Genomic DNA, 1,578 nt, shown 5'->3' on the forward strand with positions numbered 1-1,578 from the left:
TTTGTAGTCGGAAATTCGAGATAGGGCAGTAAACCAAGCCATGGCCAGGCACAGGAATTGTATGGTGTGACGAAGCAAATAGGACCCTCGCCATGTCATACGGGCTTGCAGGTACATCTGTTATAGAGGAGGATAATTCAATTATTTTAATAAAGCATTTTTCTTCTTCTTCTTCTTCTTCTTTTTTAAGTTAGCTTTGGAGGGTAGCGGCCTTTAAGTTTTTTTTTTTTAAAAAAGAGGGAACTGTAATTGCCAAGATCTTATCGTCCCGAAATCGAAGACAGAAGGACGACAGGAAAGGAAAAAGCCAGCCGTTCCGAGAACAAACATCCGATCAGGATAAAATCCGCCCCGGGCGGGAGTCGAACCCGCGACCATCCTTAATTTAAACAAAAAGAAAAATATCTTACCACAGTGTATACCATCGTGTAGACAGCGAATGAAGAATGTCCCGATGGAAATGATAGTCTGAAATCAAAACAAGAGACAAGTTAAAGGTTTGTGCTTTTCAAAGCAAATATTTAAGGTCAGTTCTCACTTGTCGTTCGGAAAAAAAATCTATAAGTTCATTTTGTGTCGTTCGGAAAAAAATACGCATGTGTTACCGCAGAGCCCATATGTGTACGCACCAATGCAAGGCCTATGTCGGTCAGCAGCTGGGAGGAGGCGGCCCCAAAGCCGAACACGATGATGTTGGAGTAGCAAATCCACGCCCAGGAGGGAACCCGCGATCCGAACAGACGGAAGTACTTCTTGTTGTACGTCGGTAGGTGGGAGTGTAGGAGCTCCGTGATTATCATCTGTTGGTATAACGGTATAATGTTAATATAATTATAATGGAACAACTTGGTCTAAGCTGACAGTCTAAATAAAGCACTACTTCTACTTATCATCTAGCGGGGAGGAAAAGAGAATGGATTTTATTATCTTAATTGATAGGTACTAGAACAATTGTTTAAATACAAGGTCAAGGTCAATAAGGTATCCAAAAATTGACGTAAAAATTTAAAAGGATACGGAAGGGACACGACTTTTTTCTACAAACAACAAGCAAGCGTCTACAAATGCTACGGAATGGACGTTTTTACGTGAAGATTTTGTTTGCTTTTTTCCAATTTAACTGGTGTTTGTCCGATTTCGATGAAATCCGGCATTACTGTTCAATATACATATAAAGTTAATTTTCTCATGAGAATTTGGACCCAATCAAGCTTTTGGGGGGCTCCGTCGGAACCTTTTTTTTTATTTTTTAAACGGCTTTCTTTTAAGTGGCAGGGTTCTCCTAGAGGAGCTCTTCCACCTAACCACAACCTTTTCAATAAAATAATTTCAATGTTGAAAATCATTTCAATCTCATTTTAAATATAACCATTTTCACCAAGAAGTATGCTATGTCTCTTTGGCAACTCTAACTTTGGGCAGTCCGTCAATAAATTTTATGGGTTGTTCCTCTCTATTGAACACTGAGGGCCAAATAGGCACCGTCTTTCTGAGTTCTCGAGTCCACTTACCGTAATGATAGGAACCCCAAGGCCCACAAAATACAGCACCCTAGACGTGACCGTAGATTCCTTGTAT

The 1,578-nt window shown here is 40.2% G+C and overlaps 1 protein-coding gene across 1 annotated transcript; it reads right to left on the reverse strand.

The window, feature by feature from the left end:
* Positions 1 to 3: 3 nt before the first annotated feature.
* On the reverse strand, positions 4 to 1,574 carry LOC103522840 (putative phosphatidate phosphatase; the record flags this gene model as incomplete). The annotated part of the gene is made up of 4 exons (XM_008487929.2): positions 4 to 117; positions 411 to 468; positions 595 to 800; positions 1,512 to 1,574. Coding segments are annotated over 4 exons (441 nt in total), but the record flags the coding sequence as incomplete, so codon positions are not given.
* Positions 1,575 to 1,578: the final 4 nt, after the last annotated feature.

Source organism: Diaphorina citri, unplaced genomic scaffold, assembly GCF_000475195.1.
Source record: "Diaphorina citri unplaced genomic scaffold, Diaci psyllid genome assembly version 1.1 scaffold11852, whole genome shotgun sequence".
Classification (NCBI taxonomy): domain Eukaryota; kingdom Metazoa; phylum Arthropoda; class Insecta; order Hemiptera; family Psyllidae; genus Diaphorina; species Diaphorina citri.